At 40.3% G+C, this 17,191-nt stretch overlaps 1 protein-coding gene and 1 non-coding gene across 2 annotated transcripts; both read right to left on the bottom strand.

Annotated features, from left to right (window-relative positions):
* Positions 1 to 379: 379 nt before the first annotated feature.
* Positions 380 to 16,988, bottom strand: rdh8a (retinol dehydrogenase 8a). The gene is made up of 6 exons (XM_088330490.1): positions 16,639 to 16,988; positions 6,919 to 7,080; positions 3,626 to 3,805; positions 3,428 to 3,521; positions 1,472 to 1,655; positions 380 to 1,402 (listed from the first exon to the last, which is right to left on the bottom strand). Exons 1-6 carry the CDS (start codon positions 16,745 to 16,747, stop codon positions 1,175 to 1,177), a joined length of 957 nt encoding a protein of 318 aa, XP_088186616.1. The 5' UTR covers positions 16,748 to 16,988; the 3' UTR covers positions 380 to 1,174.
* Positions 7,883 to 7,964, bottom strand: trnas-gcu (transfer RNA serine (anticodon GCU)). The gene has a single exon. It is a non-coding gene; the product is annotated as a tRNA-Ser (tRNA).
* Positions 16,989 to 17,191: the final 203 nt, after the last annotated feature.

The following is a 17,191-nucleotide window of genomic DNA, read 5'->3' as shown; positions in this document are numbered from 1 at the left end:
CAGGACTGGCCAAGCCCATTCAGTTCCAAGGGGAAGAAGGAGTGGAAGACAGAAAAAGAACTAGGCTAACAACATCAAGAATTTGACTTGTGCCAACTTCACCAGGACCCAAATACAGGCCAGGAACGGTCAGGAGTGGAGAAAGTTCTCCAGAGTTACGTCCTCAGCAGTGCCCCGACGTCTCAGGTGGTTAGGGGATCCACGAACTTTGAACGGCTTGTATCTTATTTTAATTTACAAGTTTTTACATCAAACACGACACAATTTCTTGGAAAAAGGAAGGTGTGGAGTGACACCATATATAAACCTGACACGAGCTTTTCCAAGCTCTTCAGTGCAACACATATACTCAAGTTGAACTTATGACACATGACGCATATAAATGTATATCCCGCTTTATTTCAAACTGTATCAGCTCAACATTCCATTTGGTAAAACAGTTATTCATCATTTTAATTCAGAGAGCAGTGACCCTTTTATAATATTAGTTTTACTCCTGCAGGATCTGTAAATACTAACACCTTGCCAAACGTGCGGTTGTATCAGGAATTTGCCAAGAACTAAAATAATAATATGATCATATTTATAAAATATCATATCTGTATTATTGCTGGGCAATCACGATGATAAGGTTTTGCGTGTGCATTCATCTGCCAACTTGCCTGTGACTCTCTGGAGAAACACTGTAAAATACTGCCATCTATTGCTCGAGAGAAGCATTACAGCAAAGCAGACTTATAATGCCATTTCTGCCCGAAAACTGTAAATCAGTTTGTATTTACAATAAAAAGAAAAAAACTTATAAACATTATCCTTCCTATGCTTTGAAATGCAACACTATTGAAATAGAAACACAAGTGATATCGCAGCAGTTATGACTCATGATGCGCCACACAATAAAATGTTTTCCTTTAATGCTAGGTTCCATATTAGCATGACTTAAAAATAACAATAAAAAATCATTTGATTTTTCTTCTGCAGCTGATAACGCTGTTGTGATTTGTCAAGTGACTTAGGGACTTTCCCTGGCATTCATCTCATGCTGCAGCTGTGCTTTTATTGTCAAAAAAAATTGATTCATAAGTTTGGCATGTACTGGCCACCCTCAGATCAAGGTGCCTTGTTTTTTGCCTAAAGAGTGAAACTGGTGGTCCAACTCGACGGGCGATTGTCCTCAGTTAGGCGAGACGGTGCGTCGGCGCAAGCAGCTGCACGTCAGGCACTTGAGAATGTTCATAGTGATGTGCATGAGAGGTCCCAAATTAAAGAGAAGGTTGTAGAAGGTGTTCACCGACAGCCCGCCGGTCTCATCTGCATACTTGAGGGCCACAATTGGGGTGTACAGGCTGTTGGTCAAATTCCTGAATCGGGGGCTGCTCGACTCGATCACCTTCTTAGTGCACTGGACGGGATGACAAGTAACATCAGCAATCTGATTAAGGCCACGACATAAAAAGTACACCCATCTTACTTTTGCAATATCCTCTGGCGTCTGACCCATGGCCTCAAAGATATCTATAGACGACGGCAGATAGACATCTTTAAAGTAACGAACTGTGTCAGCATCCACGCCAGGGTACTCCATCTTAGACACGTCCTCCATCATCTTTGTTTCAAACTCAGTGTGCACCGGACCCGGCTCAATCATCGACAACCTGGTAAAGTACACGCGCGAGCATAAACAAACAGGACACTGAAAACTTTGGGAGGAGGAGGAGTGCTTCAATACATTCCCTTAACAGACAGGTTGGTTTTGTAACCATCCTTCAACAATGAAGAAAAAAACAACAAAAAGGAACAAGAATTAGTCAAATGTAACACTAGTTTAAGTGACAAACCTGTGAACAACTCCAAACCTCAACATAAAGTCTACTTACGAATTAAGCATCTTAATCCTAGAAATATTCACTGAACAATATAATACCCACGGATAGTGTCTGCCCCTCGTGAACTCATTTTGTCACATTTCAGGCTACAAAGTGGAGGCTAAAAAGACCAAAAATATTTTCTAAGAATAAATTCTAAAGGGGGATTACCACTTCTGAGGCCATTCTCAAGGTTTCTAATTTTCCTCATGTTGAGGTTTTTGAGTTTTCCCTTGCCCAAATGTTGGTTTAAGATCTGGGGTTGGTCCAATTGTATCCTGTGCAGTCCTTAGACGTTTTGTGATTAACGGCTATATAAATAAAGGAGACTCTACTTGAACCAAATCTATTCTACATTTTATATTATACTTTCAACAAAAAGACTGAAAAGTATGGGTTGCAAAAAATAACGTCCCTATTTTCTCTCCGCTCAGCCAACGGACTCCAGAACTTCCCCGATGACTTTTGAATGATCCAATGTCGACATAAATGACTAACAATAACAGAGTACAACTGTGTGTCATTAAGTCTCAGTTTAAATGCACTTGCTCTGTGACAGGCTCAGAGGAGAACAGAAGGCATTCTGAAGAACGAAGAACAAACCAGGTGGGTGCAGGATAAAGTTGTGGAAAAGTTCAAAGTAGCAATGGGATACAAGACAATTTGGCAACATTTACACATCTCCATGAGCACTGTGCAAGCAATAATATAAAACTGGAGAGAGCGCATAAGATCACAAAAAAAAACTACCAATACCTGCCTGTCCCCCAAAACCTTCGGCCCGAACAAGGAGGACACTAACCAATGGAGCAACCAAGAGGTATACGATCACATTAGATGACATGTAGGTATACACAGCTAAGGTGGGAAAATCTGCGCATGAGGCAACTATTAGTCGTTCCTGACATAACGCGCTTTATGCAAGAGCGGCATGAAGAAAGCCCTTTCTGAAAGAATACCATGAAAATGGTAAGACAACATGCTCGTGTTCATTAGAGGTTGTGAGAAGATGGATAGAGCAAAATACAGGTCGATTCTGCTAAAAAACCTGTTGGAGTCTGCAAGAAGCCTGAGAATGGGGCAAAAGTTCCTTTTTTAACAGGAAAACGACGCTAAACATAAATCAAAATGTACAGTAGAATGGTTAAAAATATAAAGGTGCTAGAATGTCCAAGCCAAAGTCCAGACATAAATACTACAGAGCATTTATGGAAAGATGTGAAAAAGGCTGTGCACAAACAATTACCCTCAAACTTTAAGGAACTTGAGCTGTTTTGTAAGGAAAATTGGAAAACATTTCTGTTTCAAGATGTGCAAAACTCATAGACATACCCAAAAAGACTTGTGGCTGTAATTGCAGCAAACGGTGTTGTTCAAAGTATTGACTCAAAGGGGGGCAATGTTTTTAAAAGAACAACTCTTCAATTTGTTATTTTATCTATAAGTTTGTAGCCGGAAATATGAGAATATGTCAAAAGGTTCTTGTAAAAAATATGATTGAGTTAATCATATTGAATGTAATTATTTTGTGTGATAGACTTCTTAAAATGATCACACACTACCTGACATTGAACTTCATCAGTTGCACGGCCATGCTTTCGCAAAAGCCCTCCATGGCAAACTTGGAAGCAGTGTACACGTCATTGAACACGACTCCTGTTCCAGGACCAGCCAACACAAAACAAACAAATCCATTCAAATATTTTGTACAAGATACCATGCAAGCAGAATAGCCAACTATTAGCGAAAGCAATGCCTACCCTGAAGACCCATGACGCTGCTCATGACCACAATGTGCCCAGACCGTCTCTTCTTCATATCAGGCATCACCTCTTTGATCATGCGCACCACACCGAAAAAGTTGGTCTCGAACACTCGCTTCATCTCATCGATGCTGATGCTCTCCACGGGCCCCAGCAAGCCGACGCCTGCATTGTTAACTGTCAGAGTGCACACACTACTCAGTATCACAAAAACATAGGCTTCAAAGCGCTGGAATGATTCCGGAAACGGTTATAGCCTGCCGACATAAAACGTACCCTTTTTTCCACAACTAAAGATGTGTGAGCTCACTGTTAGACTACTATGAGTGGCCGTAATTGCTCTCATGTATATTATCATACTCTCACACATGAACTACCATGCAGTCATAAAAACCGTCATATCCATGCACAAACTCTACTATACTCTCTCATAGTTACTACTATATTCTCATACATGCTACTATACTCTCTTACACTTACTACTATACTCTCATGCATACAGTAATTGTCGTACTTTGCTGTGGGAAATGATCCCATTTGTGTGCCTGTGCGGTCTAACGACTATCGACTGGTGGCGTAACGTGAGATTTTTTTCAATGAAAGACACATACATACACTACTATGCTTTCTCACACATACTACTTTTCTCTCATGCACACACTTCTACACCCTCTCACATACATTCTCACTATACCTTTAAACACACACTACCATACTCTCTCACGCATATGTCTATACTCTCTTTGTGAGAGTATAATACTGTGTGAGAGAGTCTGTAGTATTCGTAGTATGTGTGTGGGAGTATAGTTGTGCATATGACAGTGTATAGTCGTGTTATTGCATGGTATCACTGTGTTTGTATAAGATTATACAGGTAGTTGTGCATTTGAGAGAGTATGGTGTTTTACGGGAGAGCAAATATGATTCACTTTAGAAACAAGCAGCCTCTCAAAGGGTACTACCCTTGTTAAAAAGCACAAAGCATATATTAAAGCTGTAAAATCGAAATCACATTCCCTTTTATTTTAAGTAGAAAATATTGTTTGCAAGGTGAGGGTCACGGGACACATAATAAGTGGTCTTGCGGCATTGTGAATTGCCAGCAGAGGTCGATATGTCACAGCACAACAGTAAAGTGTAAAGCACAGCAGGTTTAGACAAAGCCTTATGGGTCTTGAGTAATGAGCTGAAGGGGCTTTGAACTTTGTACGAGTCCAAGCAAGCTCTTAAACACAACCTTTATTCACACTAAATCCTGAACACATGATTTAACTTTAGTATTAAAGCTTTCGTATAAGCTATTTCCTGTTGTTCTTGCCACTATTTGAGTTACGACATGGTGACAGTCGGGCTATGAATAAAGATACATTTGTATCGTTTAAAGAGAAAAAAATGGAATCGAGTGTGAAGAGCAGGGGTGTAAAATGCCATTTTATTGCGGGCTACATCAGCGTAAAGGGTGTCCTCAAAGGGCCTGATGTAAATGCAAAATATAAATGTAATTGTTATTGGAAATTAATGTAACTATTCCTTCATAGAAAGTAACTTTGAATTTATTAGACATACAAGTCACAAACTGTCAAAAATGTCACTACACTTATAAAATATGTTCTAAATTAAATACAGTGATATTGACGCTCCCCTACTTACGACCATTCAACTTATGGTAAACGGTAGATACGAACATTTTTTCCGGGACGTCGAAACATACTTGGACATTGCTGTAAATTAGATTTTGTGTTTTGTGCACCTTTTTCTGAGTACAGGACTGTATTGTAGTGCTTCTTTCCGCCGTTACCAGTGTGTGGTACTGTGAGAGGTCACCCAGCTGAACTTTGACATTTTTACTATTTAATATCTCGTGCATCCATTCAAAATGGTTGGTGTAAAGCGTAAAGAAGAGGCGAGCCGTTTCTTTTGAAATGAAAGTGGAATAAGAAAGCTTGATGCGGTTGAGAAAATGGTCAGAACACTTTTTTTGGGCCACTTTTTACCACGGAGGAGGAAGTCGCCTAACTGTTGAAGCTCATCTTAATAAAAACTTAATATTTTTATATTTATAGAGCATATTATTTTATGAAATGTTTACTGTTTAGGACAAAACAATACAGGTTACGTATACAAACCTTAAACATACAAAAAATAGCACTGAAGCAACTTATGAACAAATTATAACTAACAATCGTCCGGAACCTATCTCGTTCAAGAGTAGGACAGTGTCTGTACCTCTACATACTAGCTACTCGAGCAAGGAGTATTTAAGATAAAAGATGTATTTTGAGCAACACGTTTGCCCGGCGAGAGTAAATTGGAGTTAAAAAAATGTCCACACGTTACCACTAGAGACCTCTTCATCTTAGCACTGTATTTTAATGTTTAATCTGTATTTGAATGTGTTTTTCCGGAAATCCTAGTCAGTAGGCATTTTGGTCAAAGCGCTCCTTTGACCTGTATATTTTAGACGCCCAAGCCCTGGCAGGCCACATAACTTGATGTGGCTGGCCACATTTGGCCTGTTGGCCATGAGTTTGACACAGGCAAGATAGAGGGAAGTACAAGTGCAAGTTCAAGTACAAAACAAAGTGAACTTTTTCCTCTGGAATGGCTACAATAAAAGCTACAATAGATTTTGGGGGATTTGCGTTGAATGATATTTAGTTTTAGGATCTTGTCTTAGATTAGCTAACGTTTACTTTTATTGTTTCATATAAATACACATTTTAACTGTGGTTAAATACCTAATACTTGTTTTGTATGAGTTTTTCATTATTGGTCAATTTATAAGATATTCAATCGTTGACCTTAATGGGACAATGTGTATTATTTGCCTACTAGATGTTGCTGTATGGCGTAGTGTAACAGAAAACTTGTGCTTAAAGGTCCAGGGTCTGAGTCCAGCTACAGCAGCCTCCCTGTGTGGAGTTTGCATGTTCTCCCCGTGCATGCATGAGTTTCCTCCAAGCACCCCGGTTTCCTCCAATTTTACAAAGACATGCATGTCAGGTTGATTGGCCAGTCCTTTAAAGTTAAGTTTATTATAAATCTACCTAGAACATTCATTGCATGTATACGACACCGCTGTTTTCCATCTGCCTTTAGTCTGTACCCATATTTACTCATCTTTATTCATGCAATGTTTGCGTTGCGTTGTCTGCTACAAGCCACGTCAACTCCTCTTTCCGCGATGCTTTTAATGTACGTTTACGTTTTAGTATGACCATCATGTGTTTTTATGGATCATCAGTTATAATCAAATGTACATATTAGTAATGCAGGCGGTAACGACTCACTCAAGATATCGATATGACGGTCCTTCACTTCGTTGATGCACTGTTTGACCGATTCTTCGCTGCACACGTCGAGCGGCAGCAACACCAAGTTTTTCCCGTACACGTCTCCTGCCGCCTCCACCAGCTTGTTCTTCTTCTTCAAGTCCCGCATGGTCGCGATTACTACAGGAACGAAGAACACAACGTAAGACTTTTTGTTCAACTGGAATGAGTTTGTGTTCCTACTGGGAATCATGAGAGAGATTCGGGTGGTCCTCATTTTTCAACTTGAATTTTTTTTGTCAGCGAAGGCCAGAATATCGAGTGAAACAATGAGAAAACGATTCACTTTAATCAGACTTTAATCAGACTTATTTCAAATGTGTCCCAAAGATATGTTGGTTTAGTATTCTTATAGGTTGGTGGTCCTTTTATATAAAGAGAGGATTTCCAAAATAAATATTTTGACAAACGAAGGCCTGAATATGACGTAACACCATAAGAAAACACATCTTGTGAAGTTTCAGATGGATTGGACATATTTTAGACGTGGCTCATGGCCAACATGGGTTATCCGGACACCACTGAGGACGCAACTCTGTACCGCTTTGTCCACCGTTGATAATTCCAGGCCTGTTTTTTGGCGGTGGTATGAGTCTGTTCCTTGATGTTGTCGGCCCAGTTCTTTTTCGGCCTGGCAAGTGCGGCTGTGGTTTGAGCTATCCCGGTCTTTATTTTTGGTTCTGACGCCTCTTCTGATATACCAGCTCCTTTAACTGGTTATAATGGTGATATTTGTGAAGATACCTTGACGGGCTTTGGTTATTACTTTGGTCTTTTCTGTGCGGATTTCCGTACCATACTGGGTTGAAGCTTTGTCCATGTGATGACCAGATTGCTGAGTTCCTGTTGTACTCCTGCCAGCATGGCAACATAATCAGCAAAACACAGGTCAGTGACATTAAGTGATCCAATAAAGACCGTATGACGAGGATGGGATTCGAACCCACGCGTGCACAGCACAATGGATTAGCAGTCCATCGCCTTCACCACTCGGCCACCTCGTCTGAATATTGTCACTTGAGGGTACCCCTTGAATATGTCCAATCCGTCTGAAACATTCAGGCCTCCGTCAAAATATTAATTTTGGAATTTTTCCCTCTACATAAGCACAACCTTAGGTGCGGGTGTATCTAATATTATGGCTTCTAGTAAACAATAATGACCACAGCACTGAGGTGGCACGTGTGACTTGGAGCACTTTATTCTGAGAGGGAGTCGTTATGCCATTTCCTATTTACACACCATCGAGCCGCACTCATACCCAGAAAGTAATCATCGGGTCAAAGTTCCCAAGACAAGCACGCCTCATAGAACACATATCTCTGTTGGTTTGACCTTTACACACGGGGGAGTGCATTAGTCGACAATGTCGACGGTGAGCACATGATTAGTGACAAGTGGACGGCATATATCAACTTGGCTGTGAGGCTTTGGACCATTTGCTGAGTCGGCCTGGTGACGTTATCAAGGGGGGGGGGGTTTCATTCTTGCACAACAGAGAGGCAAACAAGGCCTCAAATGATAAACATCTAAGCCTCACCTCACTTGTCTGAGTAAAGACTGATATTTTTAGATTCAGGCTAACTGCGTTTGAGGTTCTTTACAAGTGACAGAGTGGGGGAGAGGTAGCTAGAATGGACGCTTTTGTCACAATTGAGGTTGCATTCTGTAGAACTGTTTATCGACTACAGTGGTTGTCATTGTTGCATTGACCACAAAACAAACAAACAAGAATGCTAAACTATTTATCGAGTACAGTGGTTGTCATTGTCGCATTGATCACAAATCAAACAAACAAAATCGAGTAACCACTCAAACCAAACTTTCCACCCAGGTTTTTTACAAGAGCAAACTATTAAAGAACCAAAAAGAAAACCCAAATTTAAAGGGACCGTATGTATTATTCGATGCCACAAAATGGTGAATAATCTTAATTTGTATATTAAAAAAATGATTGAAAAAAATAAGCAAAACTACATGAACCATCAAATAAATGTGCATTATTTAAGATTCTCGTAGGGCAAGGAATTTGCCTTCATTTGACATAATGCGAGCCTTACCTAGAGGTAGCGGACATAACAGTCCACCATCTTACCTCTACGGGTACCAAAAACCTCAAAAAGTCTGGTAAAAAAAATCTGAAGTAAAATGGTGCGTTTTGGCCACTCATTTTCAGATGCACTACACCATACAGCAACGATTAGTGGTCATATAATCCACACAATCCTTTTGAGTTAATGCTTTTCACCAAGGCCCAAGTCCAGTCTCTGAGTCATTACAGAAGTAAAGTTCCGAATAATCAAGGTAAAGGTATTTGATGCTTGACCAGTATTTTCTCCTTAAACATTCGGTTGCCAGGCAGAACAATCTTTTAAAAATCTGTTTTTTATTGCTCATATTTTAAAAGTATGTTTCAGTTTAGGGCGGCACGGTGGTTAGCCCCACGGTACAGAGGTTCAAGGTTTAAGTCCAGCTAATGCAACCTCCCAGTGTAGAGTTTGCACGTTCTCCCCGTGCCTGCGTGGGTTTCCTCCGGGCATTCGGGTTTCCTCCTACATCCCAAAAACAGGCATGTCAGGTTAATTGGCCGGTCCAAATTGTCCCTAGGTGTGAATGAGTGAGGGGATGGTTTTCTGTCTGTGTGCGCCCTGCAACTGGCTGCCAACCAGTCCAGGGTGCCCCCTGCCCACTGCCCGAAGATAGCTGGGGTGGGCTTCAGCACCCCCGCGACCCTACTAAGGATAAGCGGTGCAGATCATGGATGAATAGATTTTTGCAACTCCTACTTAAAATTCATTTTTTCTCTTGCAAAAAGGATATTTTTCAAGAAGTACATTTGAATCCTCTTCATCCGTTCATCTACTTTCAGTACTGCTCATCCTCACTAGGGTCTTTCCTTAATGTTACATCCTCAAAAATTGAGGAGAAAACTGGTGCTTTTTGGTCACTTTTGAGTGTCCATCGTTTGTTTTCTTCCTTGGGCTCATTTTCGGTTGCACGGCAAAATACAGAAACATCAAGTGGTTATACTGTCCCTTTAAACGTCAAGGGTTACTGAAAACTTTCTAACAATACAAAATAAAGTGTTACATTTCTGTTGAAATACTTTAAAATAACTTGCCTTTCTAATGAATCTCAAACTTAAAAATCATCGTCAAATTTAGTTTTCCTCAAATGTTATACTTAAACAACAACAACATATTTCTTATATATGACTGGGAGATTTTTCGTCTGTCCTCTTGTGTTAGGGAGGCCACTGACCTGTCTTAGATTTGAATTCATACAAAAATCTCACACATTTTTATTACATCAAGGCTCCTTGACTTTGTCAGCATGGTTTATTTTAACAAAATGAAGTTAAAAAATGTTCTTGGATTATAAAATGCTGTAATTGCAATATTACATTTGTATTTTGGTGTTGGTTTCGACCCAGCTATAAAAACAATATTATAAAACTGAATTTGGCCATGAAAAAGGCCTATGAACTGAGCTGCAGCCAAAACTGAAATCTTAAGTGGACCGGACATATTGTGCATCAACTGGAGGTGATATCTCAGCCTTTAGCCTTGTTCTTAAAATATATATCCGTGATTCAAACCGATCCTAAACTACTATAAAATAGGCACATACTAAAATCAATTCAAAACATTAATAAAGTATGTCTCATCTCATCTCATTAGCTTCACCGCTTAATTCTCAGTAGGGTCTCAGGGGTGCTGGAGGTCATATCAGCAATCATCGGGCAGTGGGCAAGGGGACACCCTGAACTGGTTGCCAGCCAATCACAGGGGACGGACAACTCACTCGCTCATTTACACCTAGGGACAATTTGGACCGACCAATTCATCTGGAATGCATGTTTTTGGAATGTGGGAGGAGTGCCCGGAGGAAACCCACGCAAGCACGGGGAGAACATACAAACTTCGCACAGGAAGTCTGGAGTCTGAAGATATGAACTGTGCCGCACATGCGCTAACCACTGCGCTGCCGTGCTGCCTAATAAAGTATGTACTGAATTATAATTTAATTATGTAGTTAATGAAAATTAATATCGAGGGCGGTCTACATAACTATTTTAGTTGAGTTTTTTAATGTAGTCCTGTTTCAACTTATTAGATAATGTTAATGGATATTGTGAGCTTGAAGAAGTTTTAAAAACTCTGTTATTACCTATATTTTATTTTGATAATGTCTGTGTTTTTTCTGTACAGCCCTTTGATGTGATTAAGGGCTATACAAATAAACATGACCTGACTTAACACAATAAATGTTATCTCATCTCATCTCATTAGCTGTACCGCTCATCCTCATTAGGGTCGCGGGGGGGCTGGAGCCCATCCCAGCCATCTCCGGGCAGTGGGCAGGGGACACCCTGAACTGGTTGCCAGCCAATCGCAGGGCACACGGGGACAGACAACTCACTCGCTCATTCACACCTAGGGACAATTTGGACCGGCCAATTCACCTGAAATGCATGTTTTTGGAACGTGGGAGGAAACCGGAGTGCCCGGAGGAAACCCACGCAAGCACGGGGAGAACATACAAACTCCACACAGGAAGTCATAGTTCATAAAAATCAAAGAGCTAGCAGATATGCTGTGATACTCCTAAATACTAGATAACAATCAACCTTTAATTTATTTATAGAATTATTTAGAGGTTCACATAAAAAAAATGAAATCGAGGGGCTGGGAAAAGGACCAGAGACACACGGCAAAAATAGAAAAAAAATACCGATATTTCCATTGATAGGGAAGCCTAACAAAGTATCTAAGAGGTGATAAAAAATGGATGATGTATTATTGTTTTCAGAATCAAATTTATTATAATTGTATTGCTACAACGAAATTAAAGTTGCAATACAATTGGCATAAAAAATACAGTATAAAGACTAAAACACCTCTAATACAAAGCATTCTCATCAACAACAAAAGCTATACACAACTGGGATATTGCATTAGAATTGGGATATTGCACTCAAAACACACTTAAAACACTTTGTGTCTTTTAAGACTTGGTTCACCACCGACCCGCTTGGGGCATGTTACCTGAAAACTAACACAAGAGGCGGGTTAAACTGTAATACAGTTTATACATTGTCAGCATGCCTGGAAATCCTCTTCAGATATCAACTCCCAACATGAAGCGAAAGAAGTCCAATGTAGCTGTTTGTGAGGTCGCAAAGGAACGTATGTTTGGCTGCGAGTCGAACAAGCGGGCCATTGTTCTCAGGGGCTCCTGCAGAAATCACTGTTGGGCCGGGTTAACATTCTTGTATGAACCACAGCACAATCGAAGGCTCGCTTTATCTTGGGCGAACAGAGTGCTGCTTTAACGCAATATTTAATCTTATTTCTCGGAGGGGCTTAGGAAATTATTGGGTCCCCAATGCTTGATCGATATGCGCCCTCTCGATGGAAGGCCGGAGACGGGAGGTGTGGTGAATTGGGGCCAAGAGGATCAAGAATGTGTTTTCTTTTAATTTGTGGTAAAAAAAACATTTTTAGATATAGGGTTACCTCTGAGACATTTCATGGTTGGACACAATTATACACATAAGGACCGATGAGAGTTAAGATAAATAATCACTGGCATGGTTTAAAAAATTCTTGTACAGAGCTACCAGATACCACAAATCTTCCATGATTTACAACGGCAGTTCTTAGCAAATCACTAAATAAACATTTTCCATGAAAATGACCAAAATCGGAAAATAAATCGAGCATTGTTCATATCTGTATTGAACAGTTTGATTTTTACAAATACAATGAATATTACAAACATTGAACAGTTAGACCTATGCTTATACCAAAGGTGTACAATTAAGTTATTAATGATCTCTAATTTTTGTTTGGCATTTTTAAGAGGATTATAATCCCATGAGGACCACTTTTAACATAAAATGGCACTACTGAATGCTACTATGAAAAACATTCCAAATCTGAAAAATGCCTTTTTTCGTTCTAAAAAACGATATTTAGCCGCTCTGCATGTATGTTAAAACATTTAAGTCAGAAAAGGAACTGTAATTGTTTTCACTAAAAACTACAAAACATTGCATTTCAAACCAATAGTTTGAATATGACTTTGATGTCGTTGATAACAACTCACTGAAGATTGAAGGCAATCTGTAATTAACATGCAGATTAATGGCCTCCTGATGAGATAATACTTTGGCATCAAATAGTATAAACAAATTCAATTCAAACAATAGGTTTATTGTGATTGGACAGGTTAGCATGTATTTTAAACCTCCAATATTCTTGAGAAAAAAATAACAAAATGGAAGGGTAATAACACAAAAAAATAATCTCAAAAAATTTAAAGTTAAAAAAATATTACAATGAGTCATGACTTGGTAGAAGTACATTTGAATCCTCTTCATCCGTTCATCTATTTTCAGTACTGCTCATCCTCATATATGCACATATGCCATAACTGGAGCTACAATAGGGTGTGTCAATCCAGCCTTTCTGTTGGAATACTAATATCGCAGCCCTATTTTCCAAGATTATAAGTGACATTACTGGTAGCAGTGACAATGACAAAAAACCTTGGTAGCAGTGACAATGACAAAAAACCTAACAGGTGCAAGATACTTTCATATCGGATGATTTTGGTTACTGGAGTTGATTCAAGTTAATCGAATCAACATTTCGATTAACATTAAGTCTAGACCTGCTACTAACGGTTTGGGTTTTCAAGGGTAATTAATACAATACATTCCTTCGGACACACTTTTGATCAAGTATCGTCTGCATGCTACACTAGATGTAACTCAAGCAGGACCATAATATGGAATGGACCGCTTGTATGCTATATGAGTGTCAATGTAAGTGATTTGGGATAAAACACAATACTATTTTGAGGGTTGACAGATATCCTACACTGTACACGTGATACGGGATATTTTGATGTCGCAAAGCATCGTGGAGTTGTAGTACAGAGACAAATGATTCACACAAACTCTTGCTTTGTCACTAGAAAACCCTCGTTAGATTATCCGCAACAAAATTTAAAAAAAAAATAGCATACAAACACATATCTAAATGATTGATTTAATGATTTAAACGTTTCTGCTTTATTTTGACTGAAAACATTTAACTCAATATTGGAACTTTGCTGTTTGAGTTTGTATGCATTATAGAAAAGAATGAAAGTTTCTTTAAACTTCTTTAAAGACAGCACATCTGTTACTTTTATTTTAAGTAAAATAACATAGGGATGGGTTTCCTCAGTGTTCTCTTGTTGATTAACTCTCGTGGCATGTGACATTGTGACACAATGCATGTCAGTGTACATTGTTTGGACATGTACTGAAAGTGTGATAACTCAGCCATTTATGAATCCTAACCGCTCAAAATGTTCAGTGGCATCAGAGCTAGCCATACACATATCGTTTTTCATTTAAAACATGCATTTTAGGTTAATCGGTCAGTCCAAATTGTCCCTGGAGGTGAATGAACTAGGGAGTTGTCTGTCTGTGTGTGCCCTGCGACTGGCGGGGAACCAGTTCAGGGTGTCCCCTGCCCACTGCCTGAAGATAGCTGTGATGGTCTCCATCACACCCCGTGGTGCAGTCAATGGATGGATGGTATTTCAATACATACCAACTTTTAACAACGGCAGTTTCCGCTAAAACTTCACTTATCAATTATTCCTGCGAACCACTATCATTTGGGCATTGATGCCACTTGCTGGTGTAGGTGTTTGAACACGCAACAAAAAAATTGTACTTCGGAAACAACTGACTCGAGAGCAGAGAAGATAAAAATAACAAAATCTCAGGACATGCATTGAAATTTACTAATTATAACAGGTGTCTATAAGTCCAAATGATGTACATATAGCATGTTTTCTATTTAATTATTTGGTCTCGTTAGGAAAATTCCCATTCACGGACTCTACCGGGTTTGGAAGTGGGGCGGTGTGTGGTCTCAGTCATTGCTGTTGCAGAAGGGAGTGCACCAGCGGACTGATTTACAGCAACTGGTATTGCCAGGCTGTTTCCAATCCAAGTTCTACCCAGGTCTAACCCTGCTTAGCTTGCTGAGATCGGGCATTCTCAGGGTGCTGTGGCCGTAAACAGGTTTTGTGTGTACAATGTTGTTGGGTCCCACATGTAATAACATATAAATCAAAACTGCCATTTGAACATCTACATATAAACACAACTTGTGGAAAATTTTTAGTGTTTACTTTTCACTTTTTACTTTCTTATATTTTTAAATACGGACGCTGCCCTACTTACAAACAATTTTTTGCAAGTTGAATTTGTTCGTAAGTTGCTTCAGTGCTAAATTTTGTATGTTTAAGATTTGTATAAGTAACCTGTATTGTTTTGTACTAAATCATAAACATTTAATAAAATTATAAGCTCTATAAAAATAATTAAAGTTTAACTTACTTGTGGAAAATGAGTTTCAAGAGTTAGGCTACACCGTCCTGCATGGTAGAAAGTGGAAGAAAAAAGCGATCTAACCACTTTATCAACCGCATCAATCTTTCTTATTCCACTGTCATTGAAAAATAAGACGGCTTGCTTTTTCTTTACACTTTACACCAACCAGATGGAATGGATGCACGGGATATTAAACAATAAAAACGTCAAAGTTCTTAGCGCGGTAGAGATACAGTACATGTAGTATGTTTCCACACGAACTAGGAAGTAGAAGCTGTTTTTTTCTTCGGAGTGGATGCTGGGTGATTTCTCGCAGCACCAGTAGTGGCGAAAGAAGAACCACAGTAATGTCTTGTACTTGGAAAAAGGTGCACACAATGCAAAATCCAACTTACAGCTGGATATTTTTTCAACATCCTGACAAAACGTTCGTATCTACTTTTTTTCGTCTAGTGGTCATTAGTAGGGGAGCGTCTGTACAAAAAAACACGACAATGTACGTAAAGTGTACCTGCATGCCATCGGGGTTGATAATAGTCAGCAAATACAATATGGGTGCTTTATAACTGGCACCTGGCCTTGGCAACATCCAGTGGATAGATTTAAAACTGCAAGTCATTGTTTGTCGGGTGCATTTTTGTCATGCGCTTCTCAGCATTGTTTAACAAGCCACAAAAAAATGTTGTGCTGGGCCATATTTGGCCCGCAGGCCTTGAGGTTGACACATATGCCTTAACTCGTACAGGTCTCCAACTGCCCCCCCTCCCCTCGCTTCTCATAAAATCCGTGGTTGAAGGGCTGGCACCGAAGGCCCATTAGACACGGCACTAAAGTGGAGCGAGTGGTTCATACTCCCACAATGAGCAGCCTTAAGGGGAAAAAATACGGAGTGGGGTGGGAGTGGGGCTTAGTCGTAGCGGAGAAGGCACATGAAAGAGAAGTGGCAAGTTCCTTTTTACGATGGTGCCTGGAAAACGCTCCGAAAGCGGCCCCGAGGCGTAGGAAAGAAGTCAGCCTTTACATGATAATAGTTGAAGCTCAGCACACAAACAGAGAGGTGACTGATTCACGAGCCTCCTTTAGAAGGGGAAGGGGGGGCGGGGGTGCTAAAGATACCTAACCGCGCGTGGGCGAGACACGGAGCGCGTCAAAGGTTCCTCTGTGGCAGGGTTCGCCTCTGCGGGGGGATCAAAAAGTAAAAGACGGACTCGATTTAACAAAACCTACTTTGCAAATCCTCTGCGGTGTAAAAAAAAAGAAGAAGAATCCAACTTTACCATGGTAACGCTTCTTCTCATCTTTGGCCAGTGTGACGGCGATCCTCAGCCCGATGCCGGAGGAACAGCCGGTGATCAGCACAACTTTCTGGCCGCCGCCGTTCGCCATGATGAGCGCCGTTCGGGTCCTCCAGTTGATTGCGCTCGCTCGGCCGAAGACTAAAAGCGGATCTCCGAGGCGGCCATGTGAGCGTCTAATGCGGTCACATGCTCTCGCGGCGGGATAACAGCGGCCGCAAGGGGGCTTGGCGTCGCGCGCGGACCCATGCGTATTTCGACTTACTAAAATCAGGTTAAAGGGATTCAACGAAACCAAAAGTCCGCACGCGTGAGTACGTGTGCGTGACAGGGTGGGCAGAGCTTAAGTGATGACCAAGAATTACACGAAGTGACACCCATTCTCTTTCTCCCCCAAATTAAAGTAAAAAAATACGGCCTGCAGGCCGGACTCTCAGCCCATTGGTTGATGATTTCATATCTGTCAACCTGTACGTTTTTGCCGTACAAAGTATGTTTATTATGCATTTTAAGACGTGTACAAGAAATTCTGTAC

Source organism: Urocampus carinirostris, chromosome 1 (genome assembly GCF_059441175.1).
Source record: "Urocampus carinirostris isolate Australia breed hairy pipefish chromosome 1, RoL_Ucar_1.0, whole genome shotgun sequence".
Taxonomy (NCBI): domain Eukaryota; kingdom Metazoa; phylum Chordata; class Actinopteri; order Syngnathiformes; family Syngnathidae; genus Urocampus; species Urocampus carinirostris.
Note: the sequence above shows the minus strand (reverse complement) of the source record. Positions and strands in the feature narration are given on the sequence as shown.